Raw genomic sequence first — 25,664 nt, 5'->3', positions numbered from 1 at the left:
ACCTGCACCTTCCACTTACTGGGTCGGCCCATTCTGCACACCTATAAGAGAGACTATTCTTATACAGCCGGGTCAGTCGTTTGTGGTTTGCCCAGCTATAAGAGAGACTATTCTTTAGAATTTCTAACGACGAATCCTATTTGACGCTGCAGGCTCCCGATAATGTGTATTCTGCAGACAGGCGCCTGCAGCGCCCCGATAATGTGTATGCCGCTGTCTCTAAGACCATAAGATCCTTTGTTCGACTCCCTTCAACAGCACTAACTTTTGGAATTTTGCATACCGCGGTCCAGCTGTTGGGCCAGCCCAGGTGGCCGTTTGTGTGTGCTTCCAGCTGCTATTTGCCGCAAAGAGCGGCAGATAAGAGCTCCCCTCCTATATGCCACAATTTGCGGCAAAGTGTCGAGTGAGCAATTCTTGTTAGATAGCAGCGTCAATCTTTAAGAACCAACCAACAGGGCAGATCCGAATTATTTTTGGAATATCAAATGCATTTTTTACGAAAAATTGATTGTTTTCTGAAACACAAATACCTTTCAAATTTCAGAATGGTTTTATAAACTGAATTTTTTTCGAAAATAACAAAAAAAAATCGAAATCAGGAAGCTTCTTTTTTAAACAGGAACAATTTTTAAAATTCCAAAACAAAATTGGGCAAATGCGAACATTTTAAACTCCCGACTAAAATTTGCCAACATGAACATTTTTTTGAAATTTCTGAACAATTTTTGACATGGGAAATTTTTTTGAAACTTCAAAAACTGAAAACATAAACATTTATTGAAACTAAATTCTGGAGCAGAAACATTCCAAACTTTTTATGAAAAATGTATGCGAACATTTTTGAATTATTTTTGGAAAAATGATCGTCTTTGAATTTCTATCATTTTTTTGAAGCAAGGACATTTTTTGGAAATGATAAACTTTTTTTAACACCCGAACATTTTTTGAAAAGTTGTTAAAATTTTGAACAAAATCATTCGCAAAATTTTATCAAAAACAAAAAAAAATTTAATCGTGAAAATCTTCCGAATTTATGAACTTTTTTTAAAACGACAATGTTTTTAATTTTAAACATTTCTTAAAGGAAAGAACATTTTTCTAAATTTAAGAACAATTTTCAAACACGAACTTAGTTTACAAAATATAAAATAACCTTGAAAAGAAAAAAATAATAGAAAACGAAAAACATGAAAGAAAAGAATAAGGGAAAAAACAGGAAAAAAGAAAACAGAAAAACCAGTAAAAAATGGAAACGTTCTAGAGGTTCCCAAAACCGGCTGGCTAGTTGCTGCGATTGTACATAAAAAACTGGGCCAGCCCATTGCGTCGCTGCTCGACCGCTGGCCTATGCGAAGTGCCTGCAGTTTGACGCAAAGGAGCGTCAAACAGGATTTTCCGAACAGGAGCTCCCGTTTCTAACGCCCGAGATATATTATAGAGAACTTTTTTTGAGGGTCAAAGCAAATAGCTTTATTACGTAACCAGGTTAGGCATGTCGCCTACAACCAGTCCAGCCACAGACGGCGGAACATTAACATCCCAAAGAGTGGGTTCATTCACATTGCATTCGTACCCTAGCTTAGCAAGCTCATGGGCAGCAGCGTTGGCTTCCCTCCTACATACCATAATATCACACTTTGAGAACCATAGGCTCATTTGAGTCTTTAGGTCGTCCAGAGCAGAGGCGTATGCCGAGAAGCTAGGCTCCTTCTGTAGAAGCGCCGACTGCAGTAGCTGCGAGTCCGTCTCCACGCAGATCCGGATCACTCCCAGGTGGGTTGCCAGCTCCATTGCGCCAGCCGCCGCTTGTAATTCAGCCGCGAAGGGATCGTTGATGTGCTCGCACTTTCCCGCCATGCATGCGACGACGTCACCTGTGTGATCCCGCGCAACCAGTCCCCATGCAGATTGGTTGCTCCCTGGCACAAAGGCACCATCAAAGTTGAATTTCAGCACGTCCACTCCCGGCGGTCGCCACTGCGATTTCTCCTTCGGCTTGCTATGGGTCTGCTTACCCACGATATCCCAGTATTCCATGGTGGCCGTCCGAGTCCGGTGCACTAACTCCTCCGGCCGGGTTCTTCCTTCATTCTTCCTTAGCCTATTCCTCTCATTCCACCACTCCCACCAGAAATACAAGATCTGCACTCTGTCTTCCATTGGGAGCGACCACAGGTGATCCATGACCTCTCCCACATTGCCAAAATTCTGCATAGCCGTTCTGATTCCTTCCTTTCCCAGAGCTCGCCACACCTCCTTCACAGCCTTGCAACGGATAAATAGGTGGCCACCATCCTCATTGTTTCTATTGCAGAATAGGCAGCGGGTGTCGTCTAGTTCCATCCCCCGGGCCAGCAAATTAGCCCGCGTAGCTAGGGAGTTATGAGCCACCCTCCAGGTGAAGATTCTAATTTTGTGTTGGCACGACATCTTCCAAATTCTGCTCCAAAAGGTTCTCTCACAGGCATCGAGCGAACCTTGGATCTCGACACTCATTCCTGCCTCAGCCCCACTCGCTATTTCCTGCATCTTAACCTGCAGCTTATACGCCTGCTTAACGGAATGCAACCCTTTCTCATCATAATGTCAGGCGATAAAATCTTTCATACCGTCCCGTAGTGGAATCGCAAGTATAAGGTTGGCATCTTCCGGAACAAAGATATCCCGAACTAGGGGTTCATCCCAAGCTCCTGTGATCGGGTTTATGAGCTCGTGCACCTTGCTTAGCAGGGTTCCGTTCCTAGGCATTTGCACCCGTCGAGTCCAAGCTTTTGGCAGCCAGGGGTCATCCCAAATACTCACATTCTGCCCGTCTCCAATTCTCCAAATGTAGCCTTGCTTGAACAGATCCAGGCCGTGAAGCAGGCTTCTCCAAGTGTAGGATATACCCTCTCTAGGTGCTGCATTGGGGATGTTACCGTCAGGATAGTACTTGTCCTGCAGTACCTGGGCACACAAGTTGTCGGGTCTTTGAATGAGTCACCAAATCTGCCTCGATAACATGGCAATATTGAAACAATGGATGTCTCTGAACCCTAAACCCCCATGTGCCTTGGACTTTGTCAGTTTGGGCCATCCTATCCAGTGTATCTTGGACTCATTATCCTGATGGCTCCACCAAAACTTTGCAATGAGCGAACTTATCTCCTCACAAAGGGTTTTTGTAAGGTAAAAGCATAACATCACATATGTTGGAATGGCTTGTGCCACGGCTTTGACGAGCACCTCCTTGCCTACCTTGTCCAAAAGCCTCTCCTTCCACCCCTGAACTCGCCTCCAGATAGCATCTTTGACGTAAGCAAAAACTTGTTTGCGTGATCGTCCGACATACACCGGTAAACCAAGATACCGTTCATTCCAAGTTTCACATGAAATACCAATGCACCGCTTCACATCCTCCTTCTGCGCTGCCCTCGAGTTAGCACTGAACATTATGGCGCTCTTCTCCTTATTGATGCATTTCCCTGAGTAGTCCTCGTACAAATCCAGGATCTTCTTCAGTTCGCTGGCCTCATTGTTATTCGCCTTAATCATCAAAACTGAATCATCAGTGAAGAAGAGGTGGGTGATTGCTGGTGCACCATGGCACACTTTGACACCTCCTAGTCTCCCCTCCCTCTCCACCATGTGTAGCAATGCAGACAGCCCCTCGGCACAAATGACAAAGAGGTACGGCGAGAGCGGGTCCCCTTGGCGCAAGCCTCGGGTTGGCTCAAACTGCTCTATAAGGCTGCCTTTGACTTTGATTTGATATCTTACTGTGGTAATGCACTTCATTATCAACCTGACCCAAGCATCACAAAACCCCAGCTTCTCCATCATCGCCTTGAGGAAGCTCCATTCGACACGGTCATACGCTTTGCTCATGTCTGCTTTGATTGCTGCGTATCCTTCCTTCCCTTTTCGTTTATTCAGTAACATATGCGATAGCTCATAAGCAATGAGGACATTGTCCGTGATCAGGCGACCTGGCACAAATGCACTCTGGTTCTCGGAGATCACCTCAGGTAAGATGAGTTTTAGCCTGTTTGCAAGGACCTTTGAAACTAGTTTGTACAACACGTTGCACAAGCTTATGGGTCTCAAGTCCTTTATCCTGCTTGGATTCTTCACCTTCGGTATGAGAACAACATATGTATCATTCCACCCGTGCAGCATTGGACCTCCATTCAGCACCTTCAAAACCTCGTCAACAATTCTCTCTCCCATCATGTTCCAATGTTTCTTATACACCAGAGACGACATGCCGTCTGGTCCTGGCGCCTTCAAGTCACCAATATGATCAAGAGCCACCTTAATTTCTTCCTTTGTGAACTCCTTCATGAGGCTATATTCATTTGCGGTGTGACCCGTGGTTGAACTTTCTGCGTTAGTTCCTCCATTCTGCTACTTTGTTTGGTTTTAAACAAATCCTAAAAAAAAGAGCAGACATAGTTAGTCATCTCGGGTCTCTCCGCCACCACCGATCCATCCTCCCTCCTCAACTCCTTCAACTTATTGTTCTTCTTCCTTGCTGTAGCACATTTATGTAAGAATTTTGTATTCTTCCCCCACTCCTTCAGCCACCAAACATGCACTCTTTGCCTCCACTTGATATGAAGTAGTTCTTCTAGGCATGAGACCTCCGCTCTCCACCGGGCCTCCTCCTTCACCTTCTCCTCCGTTATGTCACGCCTCCTCCATTTCTCCAGCTCACAATTCGCCTTTTTCAATATCATTCCTAGCTCCCCCACCACCTCTTTATTCCATTTTTCCAACCTTCTGGCCACTCCCTCCAAAGCCCGAGACATCTCTCCTCCCACGCCTTCTTAATCATCTCATCATAACCTTCCTCCTGCATCCATCGAGCTTCAAACTGAAAGGTTGTGTCCCGTGCTCCTGCCGTTGCTGCTTGTTCCGTTGTCACCACTACAGGCCTGTGATCAGAGTGCCTCGGATCGCCGTTGATCACCCGAAAGTCCGAGAACTGTGCACACCATTCCTCATTTGCTATTGCTCTGTCTAACCTCTGTTGGAAATATGCCCTAGAGGCAATAATAAATTGATTATTATTATATTTCCTTGTTCATGATAATCATTTATTATCCATGCTATAATTGTATTGATAGGAAACTCAGATACATGTGTGGATACATAGACAACACCATGTCCCTAGTAAGCCTCTAGTTGACTAGCTCGTTGATCAATAGATGGTTACGGTTTCCTGACCATGGACATTGGATGTCGTTGATAACGGGATCACATCATTAGGAGAATGATGTGATGGACAAGACCCAATCCTAAGCATAGCACTAGATCGTGTAGTTCGTATGCTAAAGCTTTTCTAATGTCAAGTATCATTTCCTTAGACCATGAGATTGTGCAACTCCCGGATACCGTAGGAGTGCTTTGGGTGTATCAAACGTCACAACGTAACTGGGTGACTATAAAGGTGCACTACAGGTATCTCCGAAAGTGTCTGTTGGGTTGGCACGAATCGAGACTGGGATTTGTCACTCCGTGTAAACGGAGAGGTATCTCTGGGCCCACTCGGTAGGACATCATCATAATGTGCACAATGTGATCAAGGAGTTGATCACGGGATGATGTGTTACGGAACGAGTAAAAGAGACTTGCCGGTAACGAGATTGAACAAGGTATTGGGATACCGACGATCGAATCTCGGGCAAGTATCGTACCGATAGACAAAGGGAATTGAATACGGGATTGATTAAGTCCTTGACATCGTGGTTCATCCGATGAGATCATCGTGGAACATGTGGGAGCCAACATGGGTATCCAGATCCCGCTGTTGGTTATTGACCGGAGAACGTCTCGGTCATGTCTGCATGTCTCCCGAACCCGTAGGGTCTACACACTTAAGGTTCGATGACGCTAGGGTTGTAAAGGAAGTTTGTATGTGGTTACCGAATGTTGTTCGGAGTCTCGGATGAGATCCCGGACGTCACGAGGAGTTCCGGAATGGTCCGGAGGTAAAGATTTATATATGGGAAGTCCTATTTTGGTCACCGGAAGAGTTTCGGGGTTTATCGGTAACGTACCGGGACCACCGGGAGGGTCCCGGGGTCCACCAAGTGGGGCCACCAGCCCCGGGGGGGCCACATGGGCTGTAGGGAGTGTTCCTTGGCCTACATGGGCCAAGGGCACCAGCCCCACTAAGGCCCATGCCCCATCTAGGGCTGCCGCCCCCCTAGGGGTGGGAACCCTAGAGGGGGCGCAGCCCCTCCCCTTCCCTATATATATTGAGGCATTGGGCTGCCCAGAAGACACGCGATTCGATCTCTCGTTGGTGCAGCCCTGCATCTCTCTCTCCCTCCTCTTCTGTGGTGCTTGGCGAAGCCCTGCAGGATTGCCACGCTCCTCCATCACCACCACGCCGTTGTGCTGCTGCTGGATGGAGTCTTCCTCAACCTCTCCCTCTCTCCTTGCTGGATCAAGGCGTGGGAGACGTCACCGGGCTGTACGTGTGTTGAACGCGGAGGTGCCGTGCGTTCGGCACTTGGTCATCGGTGATTTGAATCACGACGAGTACGACTCCATCAACCCCGTTCACTTGAACGCTTCCGCTCAGCGATCTACAAGGGTATGTAGATGCACTCTCCTTCCCCTCGTTGCTAGTCTCTCCATAGATAGATCTTGGTGACACGTAGGAAAATTTTGAATTTCTGCTACGTTCCCCAACAGTGGCATCATGAGCTAGGTCTATTGCGTAGATTCTATGCACGAGTAGAACACAAAGTAGTTGTGGGCGTTGATTTTGTTCAATATGCTTGCCGTTACTAGTCTTATCTTGATTCGGCGGCATCGTGGGATGAAGCGGCCCGGACCAACCTTACACGTACTCTTACGTGAGACCGGTTCCACCAACAAACATGCACTAGTTGCATAAGGTGGCTGGCGGGTGTCTGTCTCTCCCACTTTAGTCGGATCGGATTCGATGAACAGGGTCCTTATGAAGGGTAAATAGCAATTGGCATATCACGTTGTGGTCTTTGCGTAGATAAGAAACGTTCTTGCTAGAAACCCATAGCAGCCACGTAAAAACATGCAAACAACAATTAGAGGACGTCTAACTTGTTTTTGCAGGGTATGCTATGTGATGTGATATGGCCAAAGGATGTGATGAATGATATATGTGATGTATGAGATTGATCATGTTCTTGTAATAGGAATCACGACTTGCATGTCGATGAGTATGACAACCGACAGGAGCCATAGGAGTTGTCTTTATTTATTTATGACCTGCGTGTCAACATAAACGTCATGTAATTACTTTACTTTATTGCTAACCGTTAGCTGTAGTAGTAGAAGTAATAGATGACGTGACAACTTCAAGAAGACACAATGATGGAGATCATGATGATGGAGATCATGGTGTCATGCCGGTGACGATGATGATCATGGAGCCCCGAAGATGGAGATCAAAAGGAGCAATATGATATTGGCCATATCATGTCACTATTTGATTGCATGTGATGTTTATCATGTTTATACATCTTATTTGCTTAGAACGACGGTAGTAAATAAGATGATCCCTCATTAAAATTTCAAGAAGTGTTCTCCCCTAACTATGCACCGTTGCTACAGTTCGTCGTTTCGAAGCACGCCGTGATGATCGGGTGTGATAGATCCTTACGTTCACATACAACGGGTGTAAGACAGTTTTACACATGCAAAACACTTAGGGTTAACTTGACGAGCCTAGCATGTACAGACATGGCCTCGGAACACAGAAGACCGAAAGGTCGAGCATGAGTCGTATAGAAGATACGATCAACATGAAGATGTTCACCGACGTTGACTAGTCCGTCTCACGTGATGATCGGACACGGCCTAGTTGACTCGGATCATGTAATCACTTAGATGACTAGAGGGATGTCTATCTAAGTGGGAGTTCATAAGATGAACTTAATTATCCTGAACATAGTCAAAAGTTTTTTGCAAATTATGTCGTAGCTCGCGCTTTAGTTCTACTGTTTAGATATGTTCCTAGAGAAAATTTAGTTGAAAGTTGATAGTAGCAATTATGCGGACTAGGTCCGAAAACTGAGGATTGTCCTCATTGCTTCTTAGAAGGCTTATGTCCTCAATGCACCGCTCAGTGTGCTGAACCTCGAACGTTGTCTGTGGATGTTGCGAACATCTGACATACACGTTTTGATAACTACGTGATAGTTCAGTTAAACGGTTTAGAGTTGAGGCACCAAAGACGTTTTTGAAACGTCACGAAACATATGAGATGTTTTGAGGGCTAAAATTGGGATTTCAGGCTCGTGCCCACGTCAAGAGGTATAAGACCTCTGACGATTTTCTTAGCCTACAAACTAAGGAGAAAAGCTCAATTGTTGAGCTTGTGCTCGGATTGTCTGAGTACAACAATCATTTGAATCAAGTGGGAGTTGATCTTCCAGATAAGATAGTGATGTTTCTCCGAAGTCATTACCACCAAGCTGCTAGAGCTTCGTGATGAACTATAATATATCGGGGACATGTTTGATAATCCTTGAGATATTCGCGATGTTTGACACCGCGAAAGTAGAAATCAAGAAGAAGCATCAATTGTTGATGGTTAGTGAAACCACTAGTTTCAAGAAGGGCAAGGGCAAGAAGGGATACTTCATGACACGGCAATTCAGCTGCTGCTCTAGTGAAGAAACCCAAGGTTAAACCCAAACCCGAGACTAAGTGCTTCTGTAATAAGGGGAACAGCCACTGGAGCAGAATTACCCTAGATACTTGGTAGATTAGAAGGCTGGCAAGGTCGATAGAAGTATATTGGATATACATTGTGTTGATGTGTACTTTACTAGTACTCCTAGTAGCACCAGGGTATTAGATACCGGTTCGGTTGCTAAGTGTTAGTAACTCGAAATAAAAGCTACGGAGACTAGCTAAAGGTGAGCTGATGATATGTGTTGGAAGTGTTTCCAATGTTGATATAATCAAATATCGTACGCTCCTTCTACCATCGAGATTGGTGTTTGTGTTGAGCATAGACATGATTGGATTATGTCTATCGCAATACGGTTATTCATTTAAGGAGAATAATGGTTACTCTGTTTATTTGAATAATACCTTCAATGGTCTTACACCTAAAATGAATGGTTCATTGAATCTCGATCGTAGTGATACACATGTACATGCCAAAAGATAGTAATGATAGTACCACCTACTTGCGGCACTGCCACGTAAGTCATATCGGTATAAAACGCATGAAGAAGCTCCATGTTGATGGATCTTTGGGCTCACTCGTTTTTGAAAAGTTTGAGACATGCGAACCATGTCTATTGGTGTGTATGCATGAAACTCCATGCAAATGGACCGTTTGGACTCACTTGATTTTGAATCACTTGAGACATGCAAATCATACCACATGGGCAAGATGACTGAAAGCCTCGGTTTCAGTAAAATGGAACTAGAAAGAAAATTGTTGGAAGTAATACATTTTGATGTGTGCAGTCCAATGAGTGCTGAGGCGTGTAGTGGATATCGTTATGTTCTTACTTCACAGATGATTAGAGTAGATGTTGAGTATATTCACTTGATGAATCACGAGTCTGAATTATTGAAAGGTTCAAGTAATTTCAGGGTGAAGTTGAAAGATCGTCGTGACAAGAGGATAAAATATCTATGGTATGATCATAGAGATGAATATCTGAATTACGAGTTTGGCACAGAATTAAGACATTGTGGAAATTGTTTCACAACTAATACAGCCTGGAACACCATAGTGTGATGGTGTGTCCGAACATCATAACTGCACCCTATTGGATATGATGCATACCATGATGTCTCTTATCGAATTACCACAATAGTTTATGGGTTAAGCATTAGAGACAACCACATTCACTTTAAAAGGGGCACCACGTAATTCCGATGAGATGACACCGTATGAACTATGGTTTAGAGAAACCTAAGCTGTCATTTCTTAAAAGTTTGGGGCTGCGACGTTTATGTGAAAAAGTTTCAGGCTGATAAGCTCGAACCCAAAGCGGATAAATGCATCTTCATAGGACAACCCAAAAACAGTTGGGTATACCTCCTGTCTCAGATCCGAAAGCAATAAAGGATTGTTTCTAGAATCGGGTCCTTTCTCGAGGAAAAGTTTCTCTCGAAAGAATTGAGTGGGAGGATGGTGGAGACTTGATGAGGTTATTAAACCGTTACTTCAACTAGTGTATAGCAGGGCACAAATAGTTGTTCCTGTGGCACCTACACCAATTGAAGTGGAAGCTTATGATATTGATCATGAGACTTCGGATCAAGTCACTCCCAAACCTCGTGGGATGACAAGGATGCGTACTACTTCAGAGTGGTACGTAATCCTGTCTTGGAAGTCATGTTGCTAGACAACAATGAACCTACGAGCTATGGAGAAGCGATGGTGGGCCTGGATTCCGATAAATGGCTCGAGGCCATAAAATCCGAGATAGGATCCATGTATGAAAACAAAGTGTAGACTTTGGAAGAACTACTTGATGGTCGTAAGGCTGTTAGGTACATATGGATTTTAAAAGGAAGACGGGCAATGATGGTAAATGTCACCATTAAGAAAGCTCGACTTGTCGTTAAGATGTTTTCCGACAAGTTCAAGGAGTTGACTGCGATGAGACTTTCTCACTCGTAGTGATGCTAAGAGTCTGTTGGAATTATATTAGCGATTACTGCATTATTTATGAAATCTTGCAGATAGGATGTCAAACATTGTTTCCTCGACGATTTTCTTGAGGAAAGGTTGTATGTGATACAACCGGAAGGTTTTGTCAATCCTGAAAGATGCTAATAAGTATGCAAAGCTCCAGCAATCCTTCTAAGGACTGGAGTAAGCATCTCGGAGTTGGAATGTATGCTTTGATGATATGATCAAAGATTTTGGGTTTATACAAAGTTTATGAGAAACTTGTATTTCCAAAGAAGTGAGTGGGAGCACTATAGAATTTCTGATGAGTATATGTTTTAACATATTGTTGATCGGAAATGACATAGAATTTCTGGAAAGCATATAGGGTTATTTGGAAAGTGTTTTCAATGGAAAACCTGGATTAAGCTACTTGAGCATTGAGCATCAAGATCTATAAGGATAGATCAAAACGCTTAATGGTACTTTCAAATGAGCACGTACCTTGACATGATCTTGAAGTTGTTCAAGATGGATCAGTCAAAGAAGGAGTTCTTGCCTGAGTTGTAAGGTATGAAGTTAAGACTTAAAGCTCGACCACGGCAGAATAGAGAGAAAGGACGAAGGTCGTCCCCTATGCTTAAGACATAGGCTCTACAGTATGCTATGCTGTGTACCGCACCTGAAGTGTGCCTTGCCATGAGTCAGTCAAGGGGTACGAGAGTGATCCATGAATGGATCACAGGACAGCAGTCAAAGTTATCCTTAGTAACTAGTGGACTAAGGAATTTTCTCAATTATGGAGGTGGTAAAAGAGTTCGTCGTAAAGGGTTACGTCGATGCAAGCTTAACACCTATCCGGATAGCTCTGAGTAGAGATACCGGATACGTATAATGGAGCAACAATTTAGAATAGCTCCAAGTAGAACAGTTATTTGGAATAGCTCCAAATAGAACGTGGTACCTACATCTAGGAGATGACATAGAGATTTGTAAAGCACACACGGATCTGAAAGGTTCAGACCCGTTGACTAAAACCTCTCTCACAAGCAACATGATCAAACCTAGAACTCATTGAGTGTTAATCACATAGTGATGTGAGCTAGACTACTGACTCTAGTAAACTCTTGGGTGTTAGTCACATGGCGATGTGACCTGTGAGTGTTAATCACATGGCGATGTGAACTAGATTATTGACTCTAGTGCAAGTGGGAGACTGTTGGAAATATGCCCTAGAGGCAATAATAAATTGATTATTATTATATTTCCTTATTTATGATAATCGTTTATTATCCATGCTATAATTGTATTGATAGGAAACTCAGATACATGTGTGGATACATAGACAACACCATGTCCCTAGTAAGCCTCTAGTTGACTAGCTCGTTGATCAATAGATGGTTACGGTTTCCTGACCATGGACATTGGATGTCGTTGATAACGGGATCACATCATTAGGAGAATGATGTGATGGACAAGACCCAATCCTAAGCATAGCACTAGATCGTGTAGTTCGTATGCTAAAGCTTTTCTAATGTCAAGTATCATTTCCTTAGACCATGAGATTGTGCAACTCCCGGATACCGTAGGAGTGCTTTGGGTGTATCAAACGTCACAGCGTAACTGGGTGACTATAAAGGTGCACTACAGGTATCTCCGAAAGTGTCTGTTGGGTTGGCACGAATCGAGACTGGGATTTGTCACTCCGTGTAAACGGAGAGGTATCTCTGGGCCCACTCGGTAGGACATCATCATAATGTGCACAATGTGATCAAGGAGTTGATCACGGGATGATGTGTTACGGAACGAGTAAAAGAGACTTGCCGGTAACGAGATTGAACAAGGTATTGGGATACCGACGATCGAATCTCGGGCAAGTATCGTACCGATAGACAAAGGGAATTGAATACGGGATTGATTAAGTCCTTGACATCGTGGTTCATCCGATGAGATCATCGTGGAACATGTGGGAGCCAACATGGGTATCCAGATCCCGCTGTTGGTTATTGACCGGAGAACGTCTCGGTCATGTCTGCATGTCTCCCGAACCCGTAGGGTCTACACACTTAAGGTTCGATGACGCTAGGGTTGTAAAGGAAGTTTGTATGTGGTTACCGAATGTTGTTAGGAGTCTCGGATGAGATCCCGGACGTCACGAGGAGTTCCGGAATGGTCCGGAGGTAAAGATTTATATATGGGAAGTCCTATTTTGGTCACCGGAAGAGTTTCGGGGTTTATCGGTAACGTACCGGGACCACCGGGAGGGTCCCGGGGTCCACCAAGTGGGGCCACCAGCCCCGGGGGGGCCACATGGGCTGTGGGGAGTGTTCCTTGGCCTACATGGGCCAAGGGCACCAGCCCCACTAAGGCCCATGCGCCTAAGAGGTGGAAAGGGGGCAAACCCTAATGGGATATGGGCCTTAGGGCCCATATTGGTGCGCCTCTCTCTCCCATCCACTCTTGGCCGCCCCCCTTGCTCCCCATCTAGGGCTGCCGCCCCCCTAGGGGTGGGAACCCTAGAGGGGGCGCAGCCCCTCCCCTTCCCTATATATATTGAGGCATTGGGCTGCCCAGAAGACACGCGATTCGATCTCTCGTTGGTGCAGCCCTGCATCTCTCTCTCCCTCCTCTTCTGTGGTGCTTGGCGAAGCCCTGCAGGATTGCCACGCTCCTCCATCACCACCACACCGTTGTGCTGCTGCTGGATGGAGTCTTCCTCAACCTCTCCCTCTCTCCTTGCTGGATCAAGGCGTGGGAGACGTCACCGGGCTGTACGTGTGTTGAACGCGGAGGTGCCGTGCGTTCGGCACTTGGTCATCGGTGATTTGAATCACGACGAGTACGACTCCATCAACCCCGTTCACTTGAACGCTTCCGCTCAGCGATCTACAAGGGTATGTAGATGCACTCTCCTTCCCCTCGTTGCTAGTCTCTCCATAGATAGATCTTGGTGACACGTAAGAAAATTTTGAATTTCTGCTACGTTCCCCAACAACCTCTCACATATATAAGTTGCACTCTCCTCGCTGTGATTCCTCCGTGTAAACATATCGCCCTCAAAACCAATGTCTTGGAGCTCACAGTAGTTGAGAGCCTCCCGGAACCGGTCCATATATCCTTGCCCCCTTGGTGCCCCTCCCATATTTTCGTCATTGCTCAAGATTTCATTGAAATCTCCCAAACACATCCAGGGCCTTCCATCTTGGTGTTGTTGCTTTAGTGTACGTAGAACACTCCAAGTCTCCACCTTCCTTGTGACGCCCCGAGACCGTTGCGCCAGGTGTCTTCCAGTTATTCGCCGGCGTTGCCATGTCATTCGCTTGCGTGTTGCATCTTGCCATGTCATCATCCACATTGCATCTGCATGTTTTCAAAAATTGCATTCGTCCGGGTTTCTTCCCCAGTTCTGTCCGTTGTCCGTGTCAAGCCCAGACACACTTGCACGCGCCCGCGGCATGTCCGAAATAGTATTTTATAAGTGGCCGAAAAAGGTTCTTGGAATGGGATGAGAGTTGGCATGCGGTCTTGTTATGTTGTCAGTAGGCCGCCTGCCAAGTTTCATCGCATTCGGAGTCCGTTTGACGCCCCAACGGATAACTATAGCGACATTATAGTCGGTCAAATAGTCGGACGTTTTCGGTCTCCGGAAACAGTCGCCGGGCCTCTCTTCTCTTCTCTCAGCCTGAGGCCTTCTGCACAGTCCTCTACCCACCACCAGGACCAACCTAACCTCTCTCGTCAGGCCGTGGCCCTCCTCGCCTGCGCGTCCAAAAAGCTATCCCGGACCCGACCCGGACAGTCGTCACCGTTGGATCCGGATCATCCCCAAACATCTACAAAACATCACCGTTTTCTCATTTGGACTTCCTAGTCTATTTTTCTCGACCGCTCGATTTTATTTGGAGGGACGTATTAGCCCCTAAACTCTCCCTCTTTCCTTATATATATATATATACTCCCTAGTCTAATTCTAGACCAACCCTAAAAATCCTCCCCCTTGTCCCATCGCGCCGCCGCCACCCACTCACAATCCCCCTCGGGATCATCCCGATCCAGTTCCACCCGAGACGAATCACAGCCTCCACCTTCTCCTCGTTTTCCCCTCCCGTCCAACCACCGCCGTCGCCCGAATCCTACAGGAGCCAGAGCTCCTCTGCCCGTGCGCCTACCTCTCCCGTAGCACCCATGGCGCCGAGGTGCACCTCGACCCCGTCGTCGACCCAGCCGCTGCCGGCGAGCAGCAGCAACCAGCAGACCATCCCGAGTAGCAACAAGGAGCACGAGCTCCCATGGCCGCCGCCGAGCCGCTCGAGCTCCTCCTCCTTCCTCTCGTTGCCTCGCCACTCCGGCAACCAGGTCATGCCACCGCTCCCTGTCTCCTCCTCCTCCTCCCCCTCCTCTCCTTTTCCCGCTCTCTCTCCCGAGCTCACCTCTCTCTCCCTCCCGTTCTGCAGGACGCCAAATTGTCACCGGAGTTCGCCGCCGACGCTGGGAACGGAGAGACAACCACCAGATCCGGCCCCTGGAGCTTGTCCTCGGCCTTCTCCTTGCCTCCTCGACCACCCGGTGACCCTCCTTGCCAAGCCGCCGCCGCCACCATTGCCTTGCTCGGGCTCGATGCAGGACGATGCCTCGTCAGCGCCTGCGTTGACCGCGCCCCCACCATCTCCTCGTTCGATCCACCAAGGCCGGCCCAGCACAGGCGCTAAGGCCCAGCTCCCTGGAGAGATGTGAGCAGACCCTTCCAGCCTTCTATGCGCTGTTGGGCTTGTCCTTGTTTCGGCCCATTTATGTTTTTTTGTTTTGCGAATTTATCTTTTTCCAGAGACTGCAGTTTTATAGAAAAACCCTCCAACATCATGCATATAATAACTTTTCAACCGTGCATCGGATTAAAACAATTTATATATGAAAAATGCTTAAAATTGTGTCTAGTTTCATAATATGTCACTTTCATCTATGTTTAAAATGTTTAAAATGATGTTTGTGTAATTTTGTCCATATGCCATGCTAAAATGATTTATTTCATAACTAAATAACCGTAGCTCCAAACATAAAAAACTTTATATGTAAATGGGGTAGAAAAATGCCTAGTTTAACATGGTGGCATCACTTTGCATGTTTAGCAACTATAAAATATGGTTTAGGGCAGAACAGTACCAAACCTAAAATATGCACATGAGGAGTTTTCGGACTTGTCGTTTTGTTGTTCCGGCCTCATTTAAACTTGCCTAGATAGGTAGTTTTCTTTGCTTCACCCTCTTGCCATGTTTAACAACATTTAATATTGTTGGGTACATAAACAAGAGGAACTAAATAATTGACGTGGTGTTTCGTCAATATGCAACTCGTTGCATATTGAGCTCCACTTAATTTGGAGGATTGTTTGTGCACTTTGCCATGCCATGCTTCATTAAAACGGACATGCATCATACTTGATTGTGCATCATGCCATGTTCATGTGATGGTTGTTTACCATATTGTTTGCTTCTTTCCGGTGTGCTTCTTCGGGTTGGTTCCGATAACGTCGCGTTTGTGAGGATTCGTTCGACTACGTCCGTTTGCCTTCTTCATGGACTCGTTCTTCTTCCTTGCGGGATCTCATGCAAGATGACCATACCCTCGAAAAATCACTTCTATCTTTGCTTGCTAGATGCTCGCTCTTTTGCTATGCCTATGCTGCGATACCTACCACTTGCTTATCATGCCCCCCATATTGCCATGTCAAACCTCTAACCCACCTTGTCCTAGCAAACCGTTGTTTGGCTATGTTACCACTTTGCTCAGCCCCTCTTATAGCGTTGTTAGTTGCAGGTGAAGATTGGAGTTTGTTCCATGTTTGGAACATGGATATTTGTTGGGATATCACAATATATCTTATTTACTTAATGCATCTATATACTTGGTAAAGGGTGGAAGGCTCGGCCTTATGCCTGGTGTTTTGTTCCACTCTTGCCGTCCTAGTTTCCATCATACCGATGTTATGTTCCTTGATTTTGCGTTCCTTACACGGTTGGGTTATAATGGGAACCCCTTGACAGTTCGCCTTGAGTAAAACTCCTCCAGCAAGGCCCAACTTTGATTTTACCATTCGCCACCTAGCCTTTTTCCCTTGGGAGTCGCGCACCCTGAGGGTCATCTTTATTTTAACCCCCCGGGCCAGTGCTTCTCTAAGTGTTGGTCCAACTGAGCGATGTTCGGGGCTACCAGGGGCAACTCTGGGCTGGCCTACCCGACGTCTTGCTCATCCGGTGTGCCCTGAGAACGAGATATGTGCAGCTCCTATCGGGATTTGTCGGCACATCTGGGTGGCTTTGCTGGTCTTGTTTTACCATTGTCGAAATGTCTTGTAACCGGGATGCCGAGTCTGATCAGATTGTCTTGGGAGAAGGAATATCCTTCGTTGATCGCGAGAGCTTGTGATGGGCTAAGTTGGGACACCCCTGCAGAGATTTGAACTTTTGAAAGCCGTGCCCGCGATTATGGGCAGATGGGAATTTGTTAATGTCCGATTGTAGAAAACCTGAAAATTATCTTAATTAAAATGCATCAACCGCGTGCGTAGCCGTGATGGTCTCTTTCTGGTGGTGTCCGGGAAGTGAACACGGTGTTGGAGTTATGCTTGAACGTAGGTTGTTCTAGGATCACTTCTTGATCATAGTTCATCGATCGTGCCTTTGCCTTCTCTTCTCGCTCTCATTTGCGTATGTTAGCCACCAAATATGCTAGTCGCTTGCTGCAGCTCCACCTCATACCTTTTCCCTACCCATAAGCTTAAATAGTCTTGATCGCGAGGGTGTGAGATTGCTGAGCCCCCGTGACTCACAGATTACTTCCAAAACCAGTTTGTAGGTGCCGATGATACCGTGCAGGTGACGCAACCGAGCTCAAGGAGGAGCTCGATGAAGACCTTGTTCGTTGTGTTGTTTCGTTTCAGTTGATCAGTAGTGGAGCCCAGTTGGGACGATCGGGGATCTGTGTAGCATTTGGGGTAGTCTTCTTTTATTTTGGTTCCATAGTCGGACCTTGATTGTATCTGGATGATGTAATGCTTTATTCATGTATCGTGTGAAGTGGCAATTGTAAGCCAACTATGTATCTCTTTCCCTTATGTATTACATGGGTTGTGAAGATTACCTCACTTGCGACATTGCTTACAATGCGGTTATGCCTCTAAGTCGTGCTTCGACACGTGGGAGATATAGCCGCATCGTGGGCGTTACATTCCTGTCCCACTGTGATTCCCCATACACTCCGGTAAGACTCCATACACCCTTCTCATCTGTCACATCTGCATCAATGTGTCTCCTCCCCATCGATCTCAGCATCACTTCCACCCCTCTCCTCCAGAACATTGCCACGCCCCTACTCCGCCCCTCCGGGTCCCAAGCCACCATGCCAGCGAGCCCTAGCTTCCACCTCAGCCAATCCATCTCCTCCGCCGTCAGTCTCGTTTCTGCTAAAAACAGAACATCGGGGTCCTCCTTCCTCCCAAGCTCTAGGAGGGCGCGAACTGCCGGGCCGTTCCCGAGTTCTCGATAGTTCCAACTTATTATTTTCATTGCGACCGGCGCGACTGCTCCTGCAGCCCGGCCGATAGGTTGATAAGGTTGTTCTCTTCGCATTTGTCCCCACCCAGCTGCTCCTCCACCCTCCGCTCCTTCTTTGCTGCCCTACTATCCTCCTCCTCCACTTCCTTCTCCTCGAGAGCTCTCTTCTTGCCATCCCTGCCGCCTCCTTTAGATCCTTCTCCTACCACCACCTTACTTTCTCTCGCCCTCCTCCTAAATGTTCCTTGCTGTCTACTCTTCCCCTCTTTACCCCCATTCTTTCCGTGGACCACTGCATCCTTGCCTCCTTTACTCTTCTCGTCCTCCTTACTACCATTCGCACTTGCATCCATGTCCATATGCTTCCCTGTCTCCTCTACCATCACTTTCTCCTTGATCACTAGTGTACTGGTTATGTCCTGGGCCTTCCGTATTTCTGTTCCATTTTTCACTAAAAGTGAGCCTCCTTGCATTCCCTCCTTTCCCTCCTGGTGGGCGTTCCTTGTACGGGCTCGTTACTTCCAGATCTCTCTCAGCAGCCATCCCTCCACCTGTTGCTTTACTTCCTTCTTTCTTCCATGTCAGGCTATCACTGCCCGAACGAGATAACGATTTTCCAAAGCCATACCCACGATTCCCCCCACTAATACGTGACGAGCTCTTCCCTGATCCATCAGTCCCCCCTCCCCTCCGCATCCCCACGTCCGCCTTCATCCATCTGCCATATTGTGCCCGCCCCCCCTTCTTCAGCTTGATCGAGCAATCCCGATCGACATGTCCCAGCCTCCCGCAGATATAACAAAAGTCCGGAAGATACTCGTATTCAAACCTGCACCATGGATCCTCCTCCTCCTTCCTCTGCTGTGACTCCCCTTCTTTCTCTGCCTGGTCCTCCTCACCTTCACTTCCCTCATCCTCCTCCTGTTTTGTGTCAAGCCTGAATCCTCTCATCAGCTATTTGGATCCGTACCTTCACCCTCAGATACTTCCCTATGGCCGCACCATCTGCACCAGTATCAGCTTCTACAAATTCACCCACCATATTCCCGATCATCTCTCCGGTATCCTCATCCATGTACCCTAGTGGCATCCCAAATACCCTGATCCAGACCGGAATCTCCTTGAATTCATAGTCTTCAATCCGCTTCCTCGGCACGAACTCCTCCATCACAACCAGATCATTGTCAAACATCCACAGGCCATCATCCAATGCTTTCCTCCTCTCCCTCTCCTGATTGAAGGTAAACAGGAACACGTTGTCTCCCAGCTCCTTGCACTCGACCCCCCGAATTGGACTCCACACCTTCCCCAGCGAGTTGCAAATTGCATCTGGATGCGCCGGCCTCTCCGACAGGACCTTGCCGACCGCCCTGATCTCTACCTGTTTGCTCTTCTCCTTCTCCGTCCTCCTTATCTTCACTCTCCTTCTTTCCTCCTCCGACAACCTCTAGTTCTCCATCAACCCCGCCATCTTCTCCATCTTCCCGGCCTCCGATCTCTAGGACTTGACTACTAGGGTTTTGGTGGTTTACAATCTCCCGCCCTAGCACGCGCGAAAGGCCTCTTTGTGGATTGGTTTGGTGCGTCTACCACCCAGCAATGCGCTGGATCGAGAACAGAACTGTTGTTGGCTGCACTCCCGTAGAGATCTGGATCAGGGCGGCGAGCCAAGGCACTAGACGAGAACGTAGACGGAAACCCTAATCGCCTCCGTGATCGCCGCTCTCCAAAACGCTACCGTCACCCCTTGGGACGGACCCGCCGACAAATAACAAATACTCATATATTATAGAGAAATAGTTTTCCTTGAACCTGATTTCTGGTGTAACAACCTAAAATATTGTTTGGATCATCTAACTAACTCGTGGATATACTAAACTGAGTTTTCCATAAGCTCAAAAACCCAGTTTATACAAAAACGATTAATAGACGTTTTTATACAAACGCGTTTTCTATATGCATCAAAAGGTCAACGAAGTCACGCGATGATCATGGTAAACCCTGCCGGCCACGACAAAAGCTTGACAAAGTCAAAAGACGTCGTTGCCGATCTCGACCAGGCAGCCAGAGCAGGTTGGGACGCTCCACCTAGCCCAGAGCCTCCAATCCTCCATGGCGGATGCGGACTTCGGCCAGCTGCCGTCGTGTCCATCAGCCGCTTCACAACCACCGTCGTCGTCCATATGCTCCAGCTTGTACGCCGTCGTCGCCGCGCTCCCTAGCATGTGTGTTGTGCTCTGGCCTCTGGTGTTACCGGCGAATCAACCCAGCAGCTAGCTAGGGTGCTACATGTGTGCCCGGCCTGAAGAATCAATCAATACGCCGTGTACTCGTGTCTTGCCGTATGTTAACTGCATGTACGTGTATCTTCGTGGGAACCTGAGTCAACATGGATGAGATGAGAACCTGAGCCAACATGGATGACACCGGCGAACGAAGCAGAGCACGATCAGGCGAGCAGCGCGACTACCTTGGCGGCTCTCAGCGCCGCGCACCCTCACGAGATAGTGTCGTTTACGGTGTGGTTGTCCGCCGGTATGCGTGTAGGTGCCAAGAGCAAGCCAAAGCACCGCTCCTCCATGAATTGTTTTGGGAGGAACTCAAAATCGTGTTTTTCTAATTTTCCCATCCAAACAAGGTATTGTGTATACTTACCTTAACAGAATAACTAACCAAAACTGATTTTTCTAAAAATCCTTCCAAAACTTGTTTTCTAAAATCTCACATCTAATCCCCTGTATCCAAACAACCAAGCAAAAAGTAAGCACCCCTCGTACGTAGCTACAATTCAGGGCCATCCCAGTACTGTAGCAAGGATATTGACTTTTTGCGATGGATTTTTCCAGTTTTTATTTTTATTTTTATTTTGGTTTTATTTGTTTCCTTCCAGCTTTTTTTTTGGTGTTTTATTTTTTTTCTTCCTTTTGCTATCCTACTTTTCTCTGATATTTCTTTTTCTGGTTTTCATTGGGCTTTTAACACAAGTCTGTGTTTTCAGATACATTAGATTTGTTTTATACATGTTTAACCTTTTCCAAATAAATAACTAACATTTCTTCAAATATCATTTTATGCCTATTTTCTATTCACACACATTACATGTTTATACAAATAAAATATTTTTACACAATTATGATTTTAAAATACAAGATTACTATTTTTTAGAATATTTTTAGGTACACTTTTTCCATACAAGTTATATATTTTTCCGAATAAAGTGGAAGCATTTTTTATACTTGTTAAACATTTTCCGAAAAGATGATTAAACTTTATTTAGATATGATTTGTTGTCTACTTTGTCCATACAAATTGTACACTTTTTGTATACATAAGAAATATTTATCTTATACATGTTTAACATTTTTGAGTACATGAGTAACATATTTTCAGATAACGTTTTTATGTCTACTTTTTTCATACAAATTGTACATTTTACGTAACATAAGAACCATTTTTATTATACAGGTTTAACATGTTTCATGTGCATGATTGACATATTTGCTCATAAATATAGTACATATTTCTTTTACATCAGGAATATTTTTTTATACACATTCAATATTTTCCAATAACCCCTCCATCCCAAAAGAAGTGTCACTGATTTAGTACAAGGTTCTAAGAAGGTTATACTAAATGAGACACTTTCTAGAATGGAGGAAGTACATGATTAACATTTTCGTGAAATAAATATTTTGATGTCTATTTTTTCCCATACGCCATGTACATTTTTTATACATCAAAAACAATATTTTATACAAGTTTATCAATTGTTTCAAATATACATTTTTATATCTACTTTTCTCAAACAGTTTCTCCATTTTTCGTATACATCGGAAACATTTTCCCATACATGATTCACACTTTTTAAATGCACGAATTAAGTTTACTAGTAGAACGCCCGTGCGTTGCCACGGGTGACGGGCCTTATAATTTTTTCCTAATTGGTGTATAAAACTCGATGAATTTTCGGCCTCTTTCAATGACATTGTCTTGGGACCCTCATCTCTCCCATTCATTTCCTCCTTGGTGATCATTGTGTCTACTTAACCACCCTTTCATTGCAAGAATACAAAGTGGCATATATATCTTTATCCTCTCCCCACATCCGCCTTCATTTTTGCCACCATGTCCAATCACTATTTTCAAAAATCATGTACTTTCACATATTATAATTTTTTAACGATTTGAAATATATTTTCTATCCCATTTTTGGTGATTAATCAGTTGAGCATTATCTCGTTTTTGTACTCAAGCTCGCTTTCATATGATTATGATTTGTAACCATCAACTATTTTTTTCAATAGAGATCCATAGACAAAGTAATAATTTAGACAATCAAAATACAACTTATATTATGGATTTGGGTGGGGTGGGGTGGGGGTAAACTATAGCCGAGCAAATCAAATTAAGTGCCCCTTCATTGTACATGTGTTGCACATTTCATAAGCACTAAAAATCAGCTCTATGGCACACCTTCATCATAATTTAGAAATATTGATTAGAAATTATAGGCCAAAGCATGATCCATAGTTATTAACTTCATAATAAAATGAGTGAATTCTACCAAAATGTTTGAAGTCAAAAAAAATCTTATTAACCGATAAATCTTATTCAGATAAATGCCAACTCTAAAAAACAAAGAAATTAAAAAATCAAAATAAACATCAACTTTGTTATCTATCTTGCTACTGCTGCTCATCACACTCAAAAAGAGTATTTACAAATGATAATACTTTTTGGTCATATCTCTTCTAAGCAGCCTGATGAACAATGTAGTTAATGACATATCCTTGGTGGTCGAAAGGTGAAGCTTCTCCTATACTTCACGCCTTGTTTGCTTTTAGATTAAGAATTGACACATATTCTTATAGTGGACTCCTAAACTCTTCGCCATAAATCACATCAAATGACAAGTCATTCTACAAAATTGTTCCGCCCTACTAAACCTGAAGGTAATGGCCTTCGAGTGCATATTTGCACTTTTTCTACTACCAACCTATAGTGGCAACATATTCAGCCCCATTGTCTAGCTTGCATCACCCGCCGTACCCTGTCACGCACCACCCACTTCAACTCTTTGGCTGTGGGGCTACTGAAAATATCCCAATGAACCCCCGCACCTTGCTCCTTCAGCTCAATGGCAATACTATTTTTTCCAGAAAATAGCTGCATTAAGATTGAATTAATGCTAATCTATCTTTCATTATGTGCTATTTTTTTGTAGAAACTTCGTCCACAGTACAAGAAGGGCTATAATTCTTAACTGTACTGGTTATTTCTAATGAATAAAGCTTCGGGCCTATTAAACAAAAGGTTGTAGTTCCTAGGTGCTACACTTCTATGAGTGAAAAGAGTTGTATAAAAATGACTGGCCCTAAAGCTACTCCTTCTGCTATCATTCATCCTGACAAAACAAGACAAAATTGGTCCAGCTAGTTTTATGATAGTTACACATAAATAAGAAGGTGTAAATATAATAAACTGGTATGAGCACATATGGTATAGTAGAGGTTCTCATTTTTCTCAAGCACGTGTAGTATCAGTTCGACTCTCTTTTCATTCTCGCATATCATTTATTTTGCAGAAAACGGATTGGAGGGGAGAAACGATTCAGGACGCGCATGTAAAATTTACTCCTGAACTTTGAGACTACATATTCATAATGTTGTATCACTTTGTTGTTACCATTTTTTTTATAATCATATAGGATTTCTTCTTTCCAATTCATTTTCTGTTATTGTATCATTTTGTTCTTGCCATTGCGCTTTTTTCAGAAGATACTTGTCTATAATGTATGTACATTTGATAAAAGACACATGAATACATACATTAGAAGATACTTGGTGTCAAGTAGATCATTATGAATCCAAATTAACTCCGGTCTAATAAGCAACATAGAAGTTTGCTAAGCATTATGAAGAAAAAGTAAATAATAATATAATTAATTTGGGTTTGTACTCCTTAAATAAATTTATGCATCTATTATAAAAATGTAAAGCAATTGTGATGGAGTATTCAACTATATGAAGCAAATCGATTTCAAAAAAATATGATGCATATGTATTATATAAAGCAAATGACCACAAGCTTAAATATCTCACTTGAGCAGTTCCGGCAAAGCAGCACAAGAATGATAGATTCATCTTATCTAGCACTCAGGGTAACCCAAAAATCAACGGCTTATCTATTTGATCAGCCGAATTAAACCTATTCCTGGTACCTACCATCTACACCTAATGGGCTAGCTGTACGCCAAAATATCTAATAAATAGCTGGCCGCCGTGATGCATAAGACGTGGGCTTGGGTGATGCATTGGGTTCAAAGTGACAATAGGGACTACCAAAAATGATTTTGGACCCTGATGCGTGTGCATCAGGGTAGGTCCATTGAGCTCCACATCTGACGACTTCAGAAGAGGAGGTCGCCTTAGAGTAGGTGCATGCGTCCGTTGTTCTATCCGAGGCCCCCTGACACTATAACATCTGCAGTTTTCACCAACATTCATAATTATTTCCAAGAGCGCTACTGTGCAAATCATTGTGACAGTCCTCTTAACGAACAACTAACTATAACATTGTGGCAGTCAGTTGTGGCATCCCAAGACCCTTCTAATGCCACATCCACACACACATAGACCAAGAAACCTAAACAAATCGCCCGCAAAAAATGTAAAAAATATATTTGTGATTGGGAAAACGCTGATGGATGCACAACATTTGATAGTGTTGTTGAGATGGTTTGCTCAACTAATGAAGGTTAAAATGAATGTACCTAGTGGGGCAAGAGATGTGCCGCTGCTAATGGGAGTAAATGATCATCGCAGTTCTACCGGGAACTCTACATATCAGTCTAGAGCCGTCAAGTTCCAGGGTTAACGAATGAGTGATAGAAAAAAAAGAGCAGAGGAGATGGTGGATTGACGGATAGGAGAGAAGAGGGGTACTTTTGGAGAAGATTCACCTGAAGGAGTTGGTGGATCGATGGAGAAGAGAGGCGCTGGGATGCACAACCATCCTTTGTCGTCGTGGCGTCGCCTGGAGGTCGGGCGGACAGGGCCCAAGGGCCTCGATAGAGGGAGGGTAGAGAGTTAGCGGACTGGGAATGGAAGTACCACGGGCGCGATGCCGTCTTCTAGGTCTCCGATCGTCGCCGGTTGCCGGTGCCGCCGCTGGGCGGGAGGGACGCGGCTGATGGGAACGGGATCTGGTGGGGAGATGAAGGGGGAGGAGAGATGCGTGATGTGTCCCTCGTAGGCTATCGATCGGTGGATGCCAGGGGTACGACTTTGTTAGGAATAGATTTGCGAGATGTGTCATGCGACATTAATGTGATTAGGTAACATATGGTAATGTTAACTGTAATTTTGGTGATGTACGAAAAGATTAATTTATGTGATCGAGCGGTTTATGGTAAGATTAATTAATTTAGATTTGATTTTTAGAGTTTGATCGTGATTGATTCTTTCACATAAAGACATTACTAAATAACTTGC

The 25,664-nt window shown here is 44.8% G+C and overlaps 1 protein-coding gene and 1 long non-coding RNA gene across 2 annotated transcripts; both read right to left on the bottom strand.

Annotated features, from left to right (window-relative positions):
- Positions 1-1,476: 1,476 nt before the first annotated feature.
- On the bottom strand, positions 1,477-2,346 carry LOC147971060 (uncharacterized). The gene has a single exon (XM_087523804.1). It carries the CDS (start codon positions 2,344-2,346, stop codon positions 1,477-1,479), a length of 870 nt encoding a protein of 289 aa, XP_087379930.1.
- A 13,595-nt stretch (positions 2,347-15,941) lies between these two features.
- On the bottom strand, positions 15,942-25,415 carry LOC147971059 (uncharacterized). The gene is made up of 3 exons (XR_015604479.1): positions 25,133-25,415; positions 20,339-20,550; positions 15,942-16,186 (listed from the first exon to the last, which is right to left on the bottom strand). It is a non-coding gene; the product is annotated as an uncharacterized LOC147971059 (long non-coding RNA).
- Between the last annotated feature and the right edge of the window lie 249 nt (positions 25,416-25,664).

The sequence above is a fragment of the Triticum urartu genome, chromosome 5A, assembly GCF_056163025.1.
Source record: "Triticum urartu cultivar PI428250 chromosome 5A, HENAU_Tu73, whole genome shotgun sequence".
Lineage (NCBI taxonomy): Eukaryota > Viridiplantae > Streptophyta > Magnoliopsida > Poales > Poaceae > Triticum > Triticum urartu.
This window is presented reverse-complemented; position numbering and strand designations above follow the sequence as displayed.

Coding starts and splice junctions, on each gene's coding strand:
- LOC147971060 (XM_087523804.1), bottom strand. CDS start 2,346: ATGGAACTAGACGACACCCGCTGCCTATTCTGCAATAGAAACAATGAG.